General features: G+C 43.3%; 1 protein-coding gene across 1 annotated transcript in view; it reads left to right on the forward strand.

The window, feature by feature from the left end:
* LOC306996243 (neuropeptide FF receptor 2) overlaps positions 1-16046 on the forward strand; it is a 29522-nt gene extending 13476 nt beyond the window's left edge. The window contains exons 3-5 of the mRNA XM_079608562.1: positions 13304-13403; positions 14018-14915; positions 15947-16046. Coding sequence (XP_079464688.1) covers positions 13304-13403; positions 14018-14915; positions 15947-15964 — 1016 coding nt within the window. The 3' untranslated portion in view covers positions 15965-16046. The remainder of the gene's footprint in view (positions 1-13303; positions 13404-14017; positions 14916-15946) is intronic.
* The last annotated feature ends 258 nt before the right edge of the window (positions 16047-16304 follow it).

Genomic DNA, 16304 nt, shown 5'->3' on the forward strand with positions numbered 1-16304 from the left:
GCATGTCCCGTGGTTTCTGTAAAAACGAAACGAATGCACGGTCAGTCGGTTCTGATAGACAGTACTCTCTGTGCTACACGGTGTCCCGGCCACAGCCGATGATGTAATGTGTGTAACTGCAATGCCCACGACCCAGTGCCCATTCATACACACAAGCACAGCCCCACACAATACAGGGCTTGCACACATAAAATCGACTCAATGTCGATTGTGCACTATATGTAGTGAGCGTGCCCGCTTTCAAGTGCCCACAATCACTACAAGCTACATGTCAACATGGTTTCTACGGAGCTCGCACCGCGTGCTGCCCGCTCGATAAGCGCGCCCCCGCATCACGCCATGTTACAGCACACGACTGCTCTCGTGTCGCCGCCATTTCGCGACCAGAGCCCGGTTTTTCAACCCGTGCAAGCACAGCCCCGTACAACACAGGGTCTGCACACATAAAAACGACTCAGGTCGATTGTACTTTACATGTAGTGAGCGTGCCCACTGTCCAGTGCCCACAACCACTACACACTGCACGTTCCGCGGTTTCTGTATAAACGAAACTAACGAACGGTCAGTCAGTACACAAACACAGTGTCCCCGGTGTTATAAATGTGCCCGCCACCAAGCGCCCACGTTTATTCACAAGCATAACGAGCCCTACGGGACTCGTCCCGCGCGCTCTCTCTCGACACAGAGAGCCGAGCGCGCGCGGGATGCATACTGTGTTAAACATGCCCCCCCGCCTCACACGCCACGGCGTCCATGTTACAGCACACGGTTGCTCTCGTGTCGCCGCCATTTCGCGACCAGGGCCCAGATTACATTCAACCCCTAGTCACACGTGCAGATGCATGGGAAGGACTTCCCGGGGTCTCAGAATGGGTGCTAGAGACTATAAAAAGAGGCTATTCGCTACAGTTTCATCGACGCCCTCCCCGTTTCACGGGAAAAGTCGAAACCACGGTAAAAACAGAAGTAGCACATCTACTTCGAGCCGAAATAGCGAAGCTTTATCTCAAGCTCAGAGCGAAGGGGGTCTGTACAGCAGATATTCCTGGTACCGAAGAAAGACGGGGGTCTCAGACCCATTTTAGATCTAAGGCGTCTGAACAAAACGCTAACAAAGCGGAAGTTCAGAATGCTCACGACCAGAAGAATCCTCGCGCAAATTCGCCGAGGAGACTGGTTTATGACGATAGATCTGAAAGACGCATACAAATTGCGTCACGTCACAGGCGATTTTTGAGATTCGCCTTCGAGGGCCGGGCATATCAGTACACAGTCCTGCCATTCGGCCTGTCTCTAGCACCTCGTACATTTACAGTGTGCATGGACGCGGCGCTGGCACCCCTGAGACTCCGGGGCGTTCGAATTCTGAACTATTTGGACGATTGGCTAATTCTGGCTCAATCGCCGTCAGAACTCGCTCACCACAAGACACTAATACTCGATCACCTCGAGTGCTTAGGTCTGAGAGTCAATTGGGAGAAAAGTTCACTGTTTCCCAGTCAAAGGATCTCCTTTTTAGGACTGGATCTGAACTCACTGTCTATGACAGCACAGCTGTCATCACAGCGCAGGCGAAATACCCTGCAAATGGCGAAATCCTTCCTCAGCGGCCACATAGTGCCACTCAGGAGATTTCAGAAAATGCTGGGCCTCATGGCCTCAGCCTCAACAGTGCTGCAGTTGGGCCTGCTGCGCATGCGCCCACTACAGATCTGGTTGAGAGCGCGCGTACCGCGCCGAGCATGGTTACACGGTCGTTATCGCCTCAAGGTCACTCAGGAATGCATTTCAGCCCTGACACCATGGAGAGCGTCAGACTGGTACCGGTCAGGTGTAAGCCTGGGGACTTCCTCGAGCCTGAAGGTGGTGTCCACGGACGCGTCCACCTCAGGCTGGGGAGCACTGCTCGACGGCAGACCGCTCTTTGGCCAGTGGGCAGAGCGAGCCAAACTACCGCACATAAACTGCCTGGAAATGATGGCAGTGGACTTTGCGCTGAGGCGCTTCTGTCCCCGGATAAAAGGACACCACGTCCTGGTCCGCTCGGACAACATGTCGGTAGTAGCCTACATAAACCGCCAGGGTGGCGTGAGATCCCGGAACCTATTCAGGTTAGCGGAACGCATACTGGTGTGGGCCCAGCACAACCTGCGCTCGTTAAGAGCAATGCACGTGCCAGGCCACTTGAATGTAGGCCCGGACAGACTCTCACGGAACAACGTTCCTACGGGAGAGTGGTCCCTACACACACAGACAGTGCGTCTGCTGTGGAAAACGTTCGGCAGAGCGGAAATAGACCTGTTTGCAAACCAGGAAAACGCTCACTGCCCAGAATTCTTTTCGAAGAGCGCGAACGCGCTGGCCAGAGTCTGGCCCCGCCGCCCGCTCTATGCCTTTCCTCCTGTCTCACTCCTGCCTCAAGTGCTGGAGCGTATCAAGGAGAGCGGATGCTCAGTACTGCTAGTTGCTCCATTCTGGACGAATCAGACCTGGTTCCCAGCTTTGATGCGACTGAAAAGTACTGCCCCGTGGCCGATTCCAGTGAGGAGAGACCTCCTCTCACAGGCCAAGGGCTCGATTCTGCATCCTCACCCCGAGCTTTGGTCCCTACACGTATGGGCCATAAACGGGTACCCGCTAACCTCCCAAGAGGAGTGTTAGACACGATCGAACAAGCTAGGGCTCCGTCTACTAGACGGCTCTACGCTTCCAAATGGTCGGTGTTCTCTGGATGGTGTTCAGATCAAGGTCTGTCACCACTTCAGTGTGGAGAACCGGAGATTCTCTCCTTCTTGCAAGAGCTATTGGATAAGGGAAGAACCCCATCCACGCTCAAAGTCTATGTGGCTGCCATATCAGCGTTCGTTAATCCAACGCTTGGCCGTTCACTAGGCAGGAACGACCTGGTGGTCCGCTTCCTGAGAGGCGCCAGGAGGTTAAACCCTCCAAGGCCTCCTTCAGTCCCCGTTTGGGACCTTTCTACAGTGTTGAACGCTATGAAAGGGGCCCCTTTCGAGCCTATTCACTCAGTTGACATGAAACACCTGTCTCTCAAGACCGTGTTTCTTTTGGCTCTCGCTTCAGTGAAGCGTGTGGGAGACTTGCAAGCGCTCTCAGTGAGAGCCTCTTGTATGGAGTTCGGGCCAAACGACTCTATAGTCGTATTGAAACCGAAGCATGGGTACGTGCCTAAGTCCCTCAACACACCGTTCAGGGCTCAGGTCATCTCCCTGTCGGCCCTGCCGGCCTCAGAGGACGGAAATAGCTCCCTTTGCCCGGTCAGGGCATTAAGAGCTTACGTGTCCCGCTCCGCTGTTTTTCGACAGACGGAGCAGCTCTTTGTTTCGTTCAGCGGGCGCTCCAAGGGACGAGCCGCAACGAAACAGAGTCTGTCTCGATGGGTAGTGGACGCCATTGCGCTAGCCTACGCATCTAGAGGCTTGGAATGCCCTTTGGGCATCAGAGCACATTCCACGAGAGGCATGGCCTCTTCATGGGCTTGGTATAGCGGAATCTCGTTACAAGATATCTGTATGGCGGCAGGCTGGGCCTCCCCGTCTACATTTATTAGGTTCTATAACCTAGAGGTTCCTGCGTTGCAGGCTAAACTGCTCTCGGTCTAGAAGACTATGTGTAAGTGTTCCTGCCCCGCGCTGCGGCCCAGGTCACTTCAATGTTTAAAATGTATAAGTGTTCCTGCCCCGCGCTGCGGCCCAGGTCACTTCAATGTTAATATGTATAAGTGTTCCTGCCCCGCGCTGCGGCCCAGGTCACTTCAATGTTTAAGCATCACTCACTGACAATGTGTCCCATGAGCATGCTATTACCCCTCATATATATCTATATTACATATATATGCTATTATGCCTTAAGAGGCACTACTATAAGGGATGATGCTATTTTAGCCGCTCTCCCTATACTTCTTGGGGTAGGCGCTTGTATACCAGGGCGCGCGCGCCCTTAGGTGTCTGTGTCGATCCAAGAGCACGCACGGCGGTTTGCATAGGGTTCCCGTAGCGTTCTTTCGACGCAGTACGAGAGAACTCTACGTAAGAGAACGTACTCGGTTACTAACGTAACCTCGGTTCTCTCTAGGAGAGGGAACGAGTACTGCGTCTCATGGCCGTGCGTGTCCACGCTGCGTCGCTTCATTGACGAAAATCGGCGTGTTAGACAGCTATGCTCGTATTTATAGGCCTAGGCCACGCCTGTTTGGGCGGGAGGTGACGCAGAAGGGCGCGAAGCGTCCTCATTGGTCAGCGTCTCTGGCCTCGCATAGGCTGTGCTTTTCTGGCAGAGCAGCCAATGGGTGAGCTGTATTGCTCCGCCTAGGTTGTATGCTTCAGAAAAGCGTTTTACAATATTACAAAATTAAGGATTAATTTTAGGCTTCAATCTCGACAAAGAAATATCTTTCCCGTAGCGTTCTTTCGACGCAGTACTCGTTCCCTCTCCTAGAGAGAACCGAGGTTACGTTAGTAACCGAGTACGTTTTACACATATGCAGTAAGATGATTCATGTGTTTTCAGACATTTCAGTGTGGAAAATGCTAATTTTCAAAAATGCTGTTTTCAAATGTATCCTAATGTGGACGTAGCCTGGGTTTTTTGTACTTAAATTTGATAACGTGCATGTTTATGTTGTTGAAATCGTGAATACCTAAGATACTGCAAACAGACACCAAAATTAACAACAAAAGCACACTAATAGTCATTGATTTGGGAGCTGCTGTATGAATCCTCAATAACAATCATCAGCCACCAGAACTACGGCAAGCAGCAATATTCTCTTATGGTTTCAAGTACACGCTTCCTATCTTGGGTGCATTTAGCTGTCATATAGCAACATGATCCGTGGAACTTTCTATGTGATACCTTCTGACGGCTGCTCTTTGCTTGGCTACCAAGCAGGCAGAGAGGCGAATGTCATTAAAACACTGAACTCCCTCAGTTTTGTCTCCACCAACAAGACTACAGCAGGCGGGCTGCTGAAGAGTTGTATTCCAGGGTAATGACAACACATCATGATGACGTACAACCAACATTTCACCCTCATCAGAGGTGCTTTTACGGCCCCACATGTAACACCTCCATGTAATTGACTCCACACTTCACACCTCCAAAACCCTTGCTAAGTAAGAGTAAGTGTTGCCATATGGCAGGAAGATTTTCCTATTTTGTGTGAGCGGGCCTTACACCAACAACAGATGACATAAATTAAATTGGGCTCGGTGTTCTCTGCTTTATATTAAAGGGCCCGATAAACTCTCGGCAAAGTCCTTTTTCGGTCTTCGCTTTGTATTGATATACTGTTAGTGACCATCCCGGCGTCGCCCACGTTTGCTGGAAGCTGTGCAAATTAAATTTCTACTCTAAGCTGCTCTTTTTGTGCAGCTCTCAAGTGCTTCAACTTTGGTATTTCATCTGCTGCTCAGGTGTTGAAAAATGCAATCCACTAAAAAAAACTCCAAGGCATTTCTGGAGCCAAGAACCTCATTGACAATACCATTGTGTGCAGTTCAGCATGAGCAGACCATGACGGCAGCCTAACGGCACTAGTCCAGGGACTTGGAAAAAAGGCATCACACCTAATGACTGTAAATGTATGTTTAATAAGTCCAGGTTTGAGGTGTTTCAATTTGTGTCCTCAGCAAATGGCATCTGCTTATTGCAAAAAGGTTACTGCAGTGCAACACATCAGATCAGTGATGTAACAGTAACCATTGCCTGTGAAATGCAAGTTTTACGGACATTGCCACCATTGTTCTGAATCCAAAATATGACATTTATATGATTTGCAAATAAAAACACATTTGTCAATCCAAGATCACAGAGGGGTTTTTCCTTGTACATTTTAGTCTTACTTGTGTGTAATTGTTCAGGCCGACTGCATGCTTGAGTACAGTAGGTGCAAAGGTACAAAGATGATGTTTTAAATTTATACGGCATTGTACATAAGAAATTTACACAACACAGAATCCATATAATAGTGACAGTAGATGTTAATACTGACTCTAGGACAGACACAGATTTCATGATGCTTGTGTGCAATTCTATTACAGTCAATGCCACTATAGAGCTCTTATTTATGATGAAATATAATACCGGTACTCACTGACAGACCGTGAAGGATATGTGAACACTTTCACCTCTATATCGATGGCAATCCATTCGTAACAAGTTATTAACCCAACAAACTCATCTGGAACAATCAGTTACAAACAGGATACAGGGCATCTGCTTGAATTGAGCATTTTCCTTGTTTAAAACAGAAACGGGTCAGCTAATCCAGGTGACTGTCTTTTACACCAGCCTATTTCTAAACTCCCACTCTTCCTTGCACAGCACAACAACAGCCATGACTCTTGAATAAATCAGAGAATACTTTACAGAGAATACTTTACAGTCCAGTTACTTTACACTCCAAAAGTATTTTCTCCAAGCTTCTCCAGACAAAATGATGTTCACCCTCAGTTCAGCAAATGGGAAATAAAAGTAAATGGCAAGAAAACAGTAAGTTTTCTTAAGAGTAAGTTTCCACTACTCTTTATTGGATTTCACCATCGCAAGGTGACACCATTCAGGCTGCAGGCAAATGGATCTTCTGAAGTTCATGCAGACTTCAGACAAAGCACTTCAGAGAGCTGTAACAGTACACATTTTATGGAAACAGCAGCCATCCGTCTTTCTAAGGGAATACTCTGGAGCATTACAGAGATATCTCCTGCTGAGTTAATGTTTCAAGGCAAGTTACAAATCAGACATCCCAACCTTCCCCACAATAAAAGTCTGATGTATCTGATACTGCCAAAGCAAAAACACAAATAGGCAAAATCCCACTAAAATGTAACCAACTTTCAGAGTCTAAGATTAAGCAAAGTATTTTACAGACAGACGAAGTAACACAAGTTTACCCATCACTCGTCATTCCCCCCTCATCAAGATTCTTAGCCATACTAACTTTGTAACAATCCCACAGCACATCTGTTGCAGTGCAACCAAGGCTATTTTACCAGTGGGTTTCAGCCCTGTTCCAGGAGCCAAACAGTCCACACATTGTGTATGTTGGGGATTGCCCCACTGAATGCCGGTTCTTTAATGGGCTTAACCACTTCAGTACTCTGATCAGGGAGTAGGAGTCATCATATCTTTTCCACATTTATTTTGTGCAGGGTTTCACCATATAACATGTCAATTATGCATTTGAGGTAGTTTCTGCAATAAACAAATAAACAGAAGTAAATAACCAAATGTTAAACATACATGCTCACATACTGTTGTGATAAACAGTAGTCTACATGACAGATTAGACTATTTTAACAGCTCTCTCAAAGTGTGTTTAGCAGAATAAGAAAGCAAACAGAATATAACAGAATATATAAACAACCTAAGGTACATTATACAGCGACCTCATTATTGTATTAAATAATAATAAATCTAGAATATCTTATACAGATGCATAACCCTTAAACGAGGTACCACCAATATTAGCAAAATAAGCCCCGATGCTAGCGGCACTTTCACGTGCGTTTCACATGACAAACTAATGTACATAAAGATCGCGAAACACCCGCGATTCAAGATTGCGAAATACCCGCGATTTACAGGCTTAGTGTTAAAGATAATCTTAACAGTATAAACATCCAGTATTAATAACATAAAGTCAGGAAATAAACTCACTTCTTCAATAACTTTTGTCCTGCACTCAGAGATGCTGCACGGGTGGAAATATGCATCATATTCTGACAGCTCTGTATGCGTAACGGAGAACGCGTCACTTACGCCAAAACCGCATCCAATAAAATTGCGTACTACATACTATCCGTATGTATTAAGTATTCTACATAATAAACCCTTATAGAATACAGCAGTAGATAATACTTAAAGACATACAATGTAAAGAATTCACAACAGTGTATCTCTACTAATCAAACAAACCTGATTCAAGTCATCACCTTGTTTGGAAGAGACTCCAAGACGTGACTCCAGGAACAGGTATAACCACTGGTGGCCTACCACCAAAAAATATTCTTTTTTCTTTTCTTTTTTTTTTACAAATCATTTTGTTCTCAGTAGTACTTGTTGGATGTTTAATATAAGGCCCTGTTTACACGAGAATGCTCGCGGGTGAAAACGTAAAAATATTTTAGCGGATGTGCCTTTCGTTTACACTGCGACGGCGTTTATGGGGCTTAAAAACGCAAAAAAAGTGAAACCACTCTCCAGAGTGGAAATCTGAAAGGGGTCATATAATGGTACATGCACTTTGGCAGTGCCTGTACACAACCATCATAAAATGATAAAAATCCATCCAGTGTTTTTTTTAAATCTCCTTATATGTTTTACCCTGTCTCAAATTGAGCTGTTCGATTTTGTGACGTCACAAAATTGACGCCCCTCCCACGATTGTTGATTGACAGCAGCGTTTCAACACAGACCCGCCCTAGCTCGTGAGCGAGCTGTCAATCATAGTCCGCGCGTCATTGTTGATATACGCTGGAGCACTGTCTATGAGCAGAATGGCGTCTAAGCGATTGTGGTGTTATGATTCAAGACTATAAATACTCTAATTGATGTTTTACAATATTACGGCGGAATAAGTTATGTAATCTGATCACTTATTTGCCTTTGTATAGGCAAGCACATCTGAAGACGTGCTTGCCTATACTGAAGGGGTGGGGTGAGCATTATCATTTAAAGACTAGGGAGAAAAGTAAGGAAGGTTGTACGCAGGCGCGCAGACTTGGTGTTGTTGTGTGGCAGTGCTTCACATTGCCACCTAGCCGCCTGGAGTGCATACTACATCGAATTTCACCCCCCCCCCCCCCCCCATCATAATGCTCGTCTAAATGCAGAATAAAAAGTGATAACGCAACGCCAACTTTTGCGTTTTCTCTTCAGATTCAGATTGTTTCCGTGTAAACATAGCCTAAATGTTAACAGGTTGATCATCTCATTCAGACTTTTATTTAGACATTAAACTTGACAGACTACGTAGATTACACAAATACTGGCTTTATATAATGTGGAGCAGAGCTTAAAGACTATATAATGCATTCTGTGCACACATTATTTATTATAATTAAACAGCGAGTGATTTTAATGTTTTTGACAGAGTATTGTTATTTTTGCTCTGCCAACAAAATCAGTTTCAAACCAAGTCACAGCAGAAAGCATTTCATCTTTCAAAAGAAAACAAATAGCGCTGGATGAGGTGGATATTTAGGCTACCTACAATCCACTGTAGGAAACAAAACTCTCACAATTTTCTATTGGTTTATCAGCAATTAAGCAGCATGTGCGGCTTGTTAAGGACTCACTGCAGGTAAAGACAATTTATGTCTATTTATTCATAACAGTATAACAAAAAAAGAGTATAAAAATATGGGGACACGTTTTGATGGGGGACCTGTAATGGCTTGAAACACCCCTGGGGTGTTCTGAATTAATGCATTTTGTGAAGTGAACTTTAACAGATAACAGAGAGTAGAGGCTGTGAACACTGCATTGGGAACCTGTGAATTGGAACCCAGCTTCAGTGTCTTTGAACAAATCAGTTGAGTTGATTTACTGGCTCACTCATGAAGAGTGAAGACCAAAATTGCATACTGTCTGAGTAAGTAGGCTACTACATGAATTAGAATTTTATTAGTACAATGTTAAAAAGTACATTTTATTCATGGGTAGTGAATGAAATTCGGACACACTACATCCACATGTTTTGCACGTTTTTACGGTCACATGACCTACCAGCTATCAGTTGTGTTGCTTCACTGCCATTCATAAATCCTCTCATGGGATTACTAAATAATTCACTGCCATAAATCAGCAGTAGGAAGTAGGTCATCCACTTTTCGCCTACTGTTACTACTGTATGTATCTGGACATACTACTCTTTTGCCGTATACTGTTTTTCGCAAAATATATATTGTAGGAAAGTGTTCAATTTTGGACACAGCTAGTCCCTTGGTTTGTTGCTGAATGAATCAGTTACATATTAAAAGTGGGGTAAGCGGTATTTGAAAAACCATGTTTGGAAGTTAGTCGGATCGGCACACAAACAAACAACAACAAACGTGTGTAGCCAATCAGCATTAGTATCAGGGTGCAGGGCGTAGCACAAGATCCCGGGCCCTATGTATAGGCGGTCCTGATGGGCCCCCATGTTCCAAATAAAATATATTCCAGACTTTTCAAGGGCCCTCTCTCCCCTTGGGGCCCTGGTAATCAGTACTGGTTTTACCCCCAGTCCGACACCCCTGTCAGGGAGTATAACGTTAGAGGAGAGAGAACGAGCAAGAGGGAAATTTGAAGAAAGACTGCAGAAATAGAGATGAGACAATACAAAAGAGAAAAGCTCAGAAGAAATCACTGGAAAGTGAGGGGGTTATGACTGGGCAAGAGCTTTAGAACTTTAGAAAAGCTTTCCAGCGCTGAAGAGAGCTAAGCCTGAAAACAGACATGGAGGTTGCTTTGATTCCGCTCCACGTTACGTGAGTAACACTGGGTTTGAGTGTCATTGTTTGTCTGGAGCTCCTGTGCTGTTGGCAACTAACAACGTACTCTTGTTTGTAATTACTATTGTGTACTGTAGGTTCATTTTTGGCGCTTCCTTGTCATTCTGTGAAAACGGTGTCGTCATGAACATGCGTAGGCTATTACTTGTTTAGTCTAAAGGCTTTTTGTTTGGTTAGTTTTCGAAGCCGTTGTGTTTAAAGGTTTTGATATTTTCTTAAAGGAAGTAAAACGGGACTTTATATCAAAGGAGAACATTCTAAAATTAGGATTACAGTGAATGTTTCTGGCTTTGTGAAGATGAAATACCCAGAAGACAAAGTAATAATACAGTATTACCAAGATGAATATCCTTAGAAGGGGAAGGATCCTAATAAAAATGGGAAGTGACACGTTTCCATGTCTATTAAGATGGAAAATAGCTTATTCCTTTTGAGCTGTTGTTCCTATTCCTAGAACACCACACTGTTCATTCTCTACCCTTTATAAAGGCATATTCAGGTTTTTTTATAGGAATGATGTAAGAATTACAGTCATCTTTATTTGCAGTTGAATACATTTAAATCTGGACTTTTTTCAGTTCTTTAAATGAGGAAAGTGAACCTTTAATCTTAAATGACCCCTGACATTCTCAGTCTATGTATTTGTTGTCTGTCATTTCTCTAATTAACTTTCTCATTCGTTACTTCCTGTTTTGCCACACTCATTTGATAACTTCCTATTACTGTCTCACAATCTCTGCCTAATTCCTCTTCTCTCTTATTTCATCTATTCTTCTTACTCCATCTGTATTTTAAAACCCTCCTTGTCTATCACAACATTATTCATACCCACATGTCGACCAGCTGCTGCACAATATCTCCAAATTTAATCAGCCTCTTAAAAGGATATTCTGGGTTTACTCTGGCAAGAGGTGAACAAAAACAATATGTCCCCTAGTGATTGAGCCGTGTTCTTATATTCAGTCTTCTCTATAATCCCCTCAGCTAACACCACTCACCACACAAAAAAAGGCCAGCTTAAAGTGGTGTCAGTAAGTGAAAAAGGAAGTAAATACGGAGAGAAAACTGAATGGAAGAAAGAAAAAGAGAGATCAGAGATTTCAGATTGTAAAGTCATTTATTGTTGTTGCATTTATTGTAAACTGAGGAAGAAAACAAGTAGGAAACAGAAGTACAATACATTATGTACGCAGTGATAATCTTGGATTGACAGCAAAATGTGAAATAAAATTAAATAAAAGTAAGCAATACATTTTAGAAGAACTATCTGTAGTCATGTTGTATAGTTGAAAAGGTTTGTACTTTCTAGAAGATCTAGAAAGATGAACAATAATGTCGTAATTTGGGAGATGAGCCTGAAAATTATAATGGCGGTGGAGGCAGACGGGCGTTGGCCATCAGGGACAACCTGTGAAGGCGAATCAGACAGCGAGGCACGCGGGGAGTTAGCCGGCGTGAGCTCGCGGACCACTGAGGCTTCTGGAGCTCTCTGAGAGCGGCGCTTTTTACGGCGCGGCCCTTGAGAGAGCGGTAGTGTGGTGTCTTCTCCGAAGGAGGCTAATCGAGCCCGCAGGGTCGATAAGGCCATTTCGTCGCACTCCGGGCAGCCGCCTTTGGAGAGCACGAAGTTGGCGTGGTCCTTCCCCAGGCAGGAAACACAGATGACGTGACGGTCCCCAGTCGTGAGGGGGGCTCGGCACGAGCCGCAGGAATCGCGGGGCATTTGAAACAACGCCGGCTATTTGCTCTTTTAGTAAGGGAAAAACCGTCTGTGACGCAGCGGCGACACAGACGGAGCTTAGCAAAAGGATATAATGCGCCGGATAGCGCAGCTGAAACGGCGTCTGAAGGCGGCGTGGGGAGAGACTCCTAGCCGGTTTCTCCAGTCCTGCAGTCCCGCTGAGTGTAAACTGAGTGGGCAAACTTTCGTGTAAAAGCATAATTAGAATGGAAACGCCACTTTTAAGATTGACCGTATTTTCGTTTTAGCTCAAAATGCCTTTTGAATGAGAGTGCATGGTGCACTTCTATGATAGCATCTATTTTTAAAATACTAAGAAGGCTCGACACAACATAAAACTGATCTCGAAGTATCACCAGGGGCTCTACACATGGACTTGAGCATTGACTACATTGTTTGTGTACACAAAGTTTACTAAAAAGAAAGAATTTTGTCAGTCAAAAGTAGTCAATCTCCGAATGCAACGTAACATGAGGAGAGTAAAGATGGAAAGCTCCTAAAGCTTGTTTCCATATAAATTCTAAGTGTCTAAGTTATCATGCTTTTCATTGGAATTACAAGTTCATGACATTTCCTCATGGAGTCAGTTCATATACGTTGCATTCGGAGATTGACTACTTTTGACTGACAAAATTCCAGCCACCGGAAACATTAACTGATAAAGTGAGTCATACAAAACCTTTCTTTTTAGTAAATTTTGTGTACACAAACAATGTTGTCAATGCTCGAGTTCATATGTAGAGCCCTGATACTTCGAGCACAGTTTTATGTTGTGTCGAGCCTCCATAGGGTTTTAAAAATAGTGATTTTGATGCTATCATTGTGGCTCTCATTCAAAAGGCATTTTGACAGAAAACGAAAATACGGTAAATCTTAAAAGTGGCGTTTCTATTCTAATTATGCTTTTACACAAATGTTTGACTTGGGTAGACTAACAAAAAGAGCCTAGGTTCAATTTTGGCGACAGTTACCCTTTAGATGTTTTAAGCTATGTAATTCAAAGTAATTTCTGCCCTGTTGATCATAGTTCACTTTTCTCCTGCAGGCTGGCCTTTTGGCAGTTTGGTGTGTAAGCTGAGTGGGATGGTGCAGGGAATATCGGTATCTGCCTCTGTCTTCACTTTAGTGGCCATCGCTGTGGACAGGTGGGCAAAAAAGTATTGTTGTCAAAATATTAAATTTTTCTGATTATTATTAATTTTTTGCCATGACAAGACATTATATATACACTACCATTCAAAATTTGGGGATTAAAAAAAAACGCTTTTAAAAGATGTCTCTCACCAATGCTGCATTTATTTTATCAAAAAAAAACTGTAAAAAAAAACTAATACTGTGGAATATTATTACAATTTAAAGTAATGTTTTATATATATATATATATATTAAAATATAATTTGTTTCTGCAAAGCTATTCAGTCTTCAGTGTCAAATGATCTTTCAGAAATCATTCTGTGCTTATTTGGTGTTCAAGAAAACAATCGTGCAGAAGAATGACATTTAAGTAGGCCTATTTTTTATATATAATACAAATCTTACAGACCCCAAACTTCTGAATGATAGTTTTAAAATGGTAAAATTAGAAAATGCTTATTTTTTATTTATTGTATGCCTTTTTCTTTAAAAAAAAACATTTTATTGAAACACTTATTTTCTGTTTCTGTCTCAATTACCTCTGCTCTGTTTTCTGTCATCCATCTCTTTTCTTTTCTCCTTTTAATATGTCCTTAATTTTCCTTGTTTTATATTAATGTGTCAGATTCCGCTGCATTGTCTATCCCTTCAAACAGAAGCTCACTATCTCCACCTCCACCCTCATCATTATCATCATCTGGGTTCTGGCTATCTCCATCATGTGTCCGTCTGGTGTTATGCTACAGGTCACCAAAGAGCATAGGGTCTCCATCTTGCTAAGTGATGGCAACACCACGCAACCCTACTGGTGCCGTGAAAACTGGCCAAACCAGGAGATGCGCAAGATTTACACCACAGTTCTCTTCGCTAACATTTATTTGGCACCTTTGACCCTGATTGTCATTATGTACGCTCGGATTGGAATCACTCTCTTCAAGACATCAATGCCTGCCGCTGTGAGCCAAGTTGGGACCTCAGGCGCCGGTTCTGGCTCTGGAAAACATAGCAGATATGAAAGTCGTCAACTGGTGTCCCGGAAAAAGAAGCGAGTCATTAAAATGTTGCTAGTGGTGGCCCTGCTCTTCACCCTGTCATGGTTACCATTGTGGGCTCTTATGATGCTGAGCGACTACGCGAGCTTGAGTGAGCATCAGCATCGCGTCATAAATATCTATTTTTATCCTCTGGCTCACTGGCTGGCGTTCTGTAACAGCAGCGTCAATCCCATTGTCTATGGGTTTTTCAATGAGAACTTCCGTAAAGGTTTCAAGGCGGCCTTTAAGCTTCAGCTCTGCTCAACCCTTTCGGGGAAGAGGAGAAGCTACTCTCACCGACTGCAGGGAAATGCTGTATTGCCTGCCAGCTTGCCCATGATCAAGGAGTCTGCACTGGAGGCTGGGGGTCCCAGACCAGGACAAGGGCTCATCCAAGGGCTGGTGTCTGTGGGCAATGGTGACAGAAGCCAGTCTTCGGGCAAGGAGAACATCAAAGAACAGGATCTGATCATGGAAGATCTGGAGAAGGTGTGTGTGTGTGTGTGTGTGTGTGTGTGTGTGTGTGTGTGTGTGTGTGTGTGTGTGTGTGTGTGTGTGTGTGTGTGTGTGTGTGTGTAAAACGTGTTTTATTCATCAAAGAATATGGACGAAAATCACGATTTCTACAAAAATATTAAGCAGCACAACTGTTTTCAACGTTGATAATAATAAGGAATGTTTCTTGAGCAGCAAATCGGTATATTACAATATATACTGAAGGCTGGAGTAATAGCTGCTGAAAATTCAGCTTTGCATCACAGCAATAAATGACATTTTAAAGTATAATAAAATAGAAAACAGTTATTTTAAAATGTACACATATTTCAAAATATTACTGTTCTTGCTGTTGTTTAATCAAATAAATGCAACCTTGGTGTAAGACACTTCTTTTAAAAACATAAAAACATCTTACCAACTACAAACCTTTGAATAGTCGCGTATATAAAATACAGAATTCCATATTTTATATAAAATATTTAAATATTGTTAAAGTTCGGTGAAAGGTTTCTCTTTTGATCTGAGAAAAGAATCAAGAGATAGTTATGTTAAATTACATTATTCAACAGAATTTGTGCATGGAAAATTCCCTAGTTTCATAGTGAAATTCCACACTTTTAAACTGGCATGTCCTTGAGCAGGTCACCATTACAACACACTCTAAAGAAATTGGCAAAAAATTTACCTTTAGGTGTACAACAACTGTCCAACGTACTCTAAAGTACTAAAATGCACCTTTTAAAAGTACTGCCCAGTGACAAGCTGTTGTAACCCCAAAGGTTTTTCTGACAGCGCAGATGCTGTAACAAACATCTTCTTTTTTATTCCCATCCAAGGCAATTTTACAGCTGTTCTTCTCTAAATTGTACATTTTCTCCCTTCATCTCCTTCTGGCATCTGCAGATTTTTTTTTTCCTAATAGACCCCGTTTGATCCATTTTTATAACAGAAAGTTTTAGTGATAAAATTCAGGGTGTTAAACGATTTAAATGTAACCACTGTTTGTCTGCTTTTCTTCACAGGTAATGTATGATGTATAGGTGCTTAATGATCTTCATGGAGCCTGTTGAAAGGTACTGTGCACTCAGATGATTTTCCCCTTCTCTTTGACTGTTTTACTGCTGAGGGGACACCACGAGTTCGTCTTTCATCTCATTCCATCTCTTTCATCTTCTAGGCAAGGATGTGCTCTGCCTTTTCTCACACGGAATTTTAAGACAATAATCATTCCAGAAAGGCAGTCTGATCTGTAGGGTTTAATATTCAGCAATTGTGTGCGACAAACATAAACAAGGCCATTTTGTGGACCTAGCTTTGACTTAATAAGATGAGAAATGAAATGACATCTTACTGGATGCCAAATTATGCCCAATGTCATTC

This window comes from Phoxinus phoxinus (genome assembly GCF_949152265.1).
Source record: "Phoxinus phoxinus genome assembly, chromosome: 3".
NCBI classification, from domain to species: domain Eukaryota; kingdom Metazoa; phylum Chordata; class Actinopteri; order Cypriniformes; family Leuciscidae; genus Phoxinus; species Phoxinus phoxinus.